Source organism: Austrofundulus limnaeus, unplaced genomic scaffold (assembly GCF_001266775.1).
Source record: "Austrofundulus limnaeus strain Quisiro unplaced genomic scaffold, Austrofundulus_limnaeus-1.0 Scaffold121, whole genome shotgun sequence".
Classification (NCBI taxonomy): domain Eukaryota; kingdom Metazoa; phylum Chordata; class Actinopteri; order Cyprinodontiformes; family Rivulidae; genus Austrofundulus; species Austrofundulus limnaeus.
In genome coordinates this window covers 646,546-648,096 of record NW_013952523.1, presented here as the reverse complement: position 1 = coordinate 648,096, position 1,551 = coordinate 646,546, and the positions used below count along the sequence as shown (strand labels likewise).

The window sequence follows — 1,551 nt, the reverse complement described above, 5'->3', positions numbered from 1 at the left end:
GTTTAATGTTTATCAGTACATTACAGAAAATAATGAACTTTATCACAATATGCTAATTTTTTGAGAAGGACCTGTAGTTAATCTTTTAGCACATCAGCATCAGATTATCAGTAGCAGGACTTGGATTTTGTGTAAACGACTATATGATAAACTAAAGCTGTATTGTATTTAATGGATGCATTGACAGATTTAGTCATCACRTAGCTAATTTGGATGAAAGCATATTAATCGAACAGTGATCCAAGTCATTGTTGACTCATTTATAAAACACAGACAGTGTGGGGAAAATAAGGAGGAAATGAGGAACGTAAAATGGACGCGTCATTTAAGATTATGACTTTTCTTTTCGTAATATTACGACTTTATTCTCCTAATAATAAAAAAACCTTGTTGTATGGCCTTAATACTGTCGTAAAATGCTTGTGTAAGAAGAGAGAAAACTATCATCCAGTCAGCTTGCATTGCATCTTCAGAACGCAGACCAACAGTTTAGCTGCAGTGAGATGAAGCACTTACCTAAATCCTCCTCCTGAACTCAATATAAAGTATGCTGATGCAGAGTTCGTTCCATACAAACTTTGGGCGAAGGCAAAGTAACTGTAAAAAACAGCAGGAAAAAAGTGACAATCAATCACATACAGTGGAATAATAAACATCTACTTTTATGTTACACCAATAAACATACAGTTAATAACATCATCAGGATCATATCACTATGATATTTAGTTTCACTGATTTCTTCTTGAACTGTAAAGCAGCCAAACTCTCTACATTCAAGGCAGACAACCTCTCTCTTACACATTCTTCCTCCGGATTTTGTTCTTATGCATCTTTTCCTTCCTGATAAGGAGAAACTCCACATCGTAGAAACGGTTAGCGAGGAAGGTCAGGAGTCTGGAGAGAAGACTGGAGGGAGATGATGAACTGGAGCTCATCTGTCGCCTTGCAACAAGGAGGAGAGCCGACCGCTGGCAACATCTGTGTAGAGGCTGCAAAGAAACAAAACATGCAATAAAAGAGAAGACAGAGTCTAATTTACAGATGTTTAACCCGGATTATTTGTTCTATTCATAAAAGTGACATATAACGAGAGCTACAGGCTTGAAGTCTGTAAAAACACACACACAAGAGAGGATGTAACCCAGCATGTCATGTAGCTGTTGTTGTTGTTGAAGCTCTCCGTCAAAAGCCTAAAATTAGCGTTAGCATGTCTTACAGGTAAAACATGGTCTTCTATTCAACAACCAGAGGTCTTAAAAATAGGTTTGAATTATTTGTGATAGTCTGAACATGTAAGCACCCAGTGGAAAGTTGAAGGTTAACTCACCAACAATAAAGTCGCCATGATAGCAGCATTTGACGGGGAGTCGGAAGGGACAACAAACTTCCTGCTCCCGCTTCTGGACGGCTGAGCGAGTTGTTGTTCCCTTTACCACCACAAGGTGTCGGTCAATGCACGTTTCAGTTCACGACTCAACATTAGTTAACAAATGTGAAATAAAAAGGTCATGGAGTCTCCAAAAAACCTTAATAAACTATACAACATATATA

General features: G+C 38.0%; 1 protein-coding gene across 2 annotated transcripts in view; it reads right to left on the bottom strand.

Moving 5' to 3' along the window:
• dmac2 (distal membrane arm assembly component 2) overlaps positions 1–1,407 on the bottom strand; it is a gene marked incomplete at its 3' end in the record, with an annotated part of 8,584 nt that extends 7,177 nt beyond the window's left edge. The window contains 3 exon segments of one of the 2 annotated variants that reach the window (XM_014014994.1): positions 517–597; positions 799–989; positions 1,328–1,407. In XM_014014994.1, the coding sequence (XP_013870448.1) occupies positions 517–597; positions 799–989; positions 1,328–1,345 (290 nt within the window). In that variant the 5' untranslated portion in view covers positions 1,346–1,407. 2 annotated transcript variants of the gene reach the window in all.
• Positions 1,408–1,551: the final 144 nt, after the last annotated feature.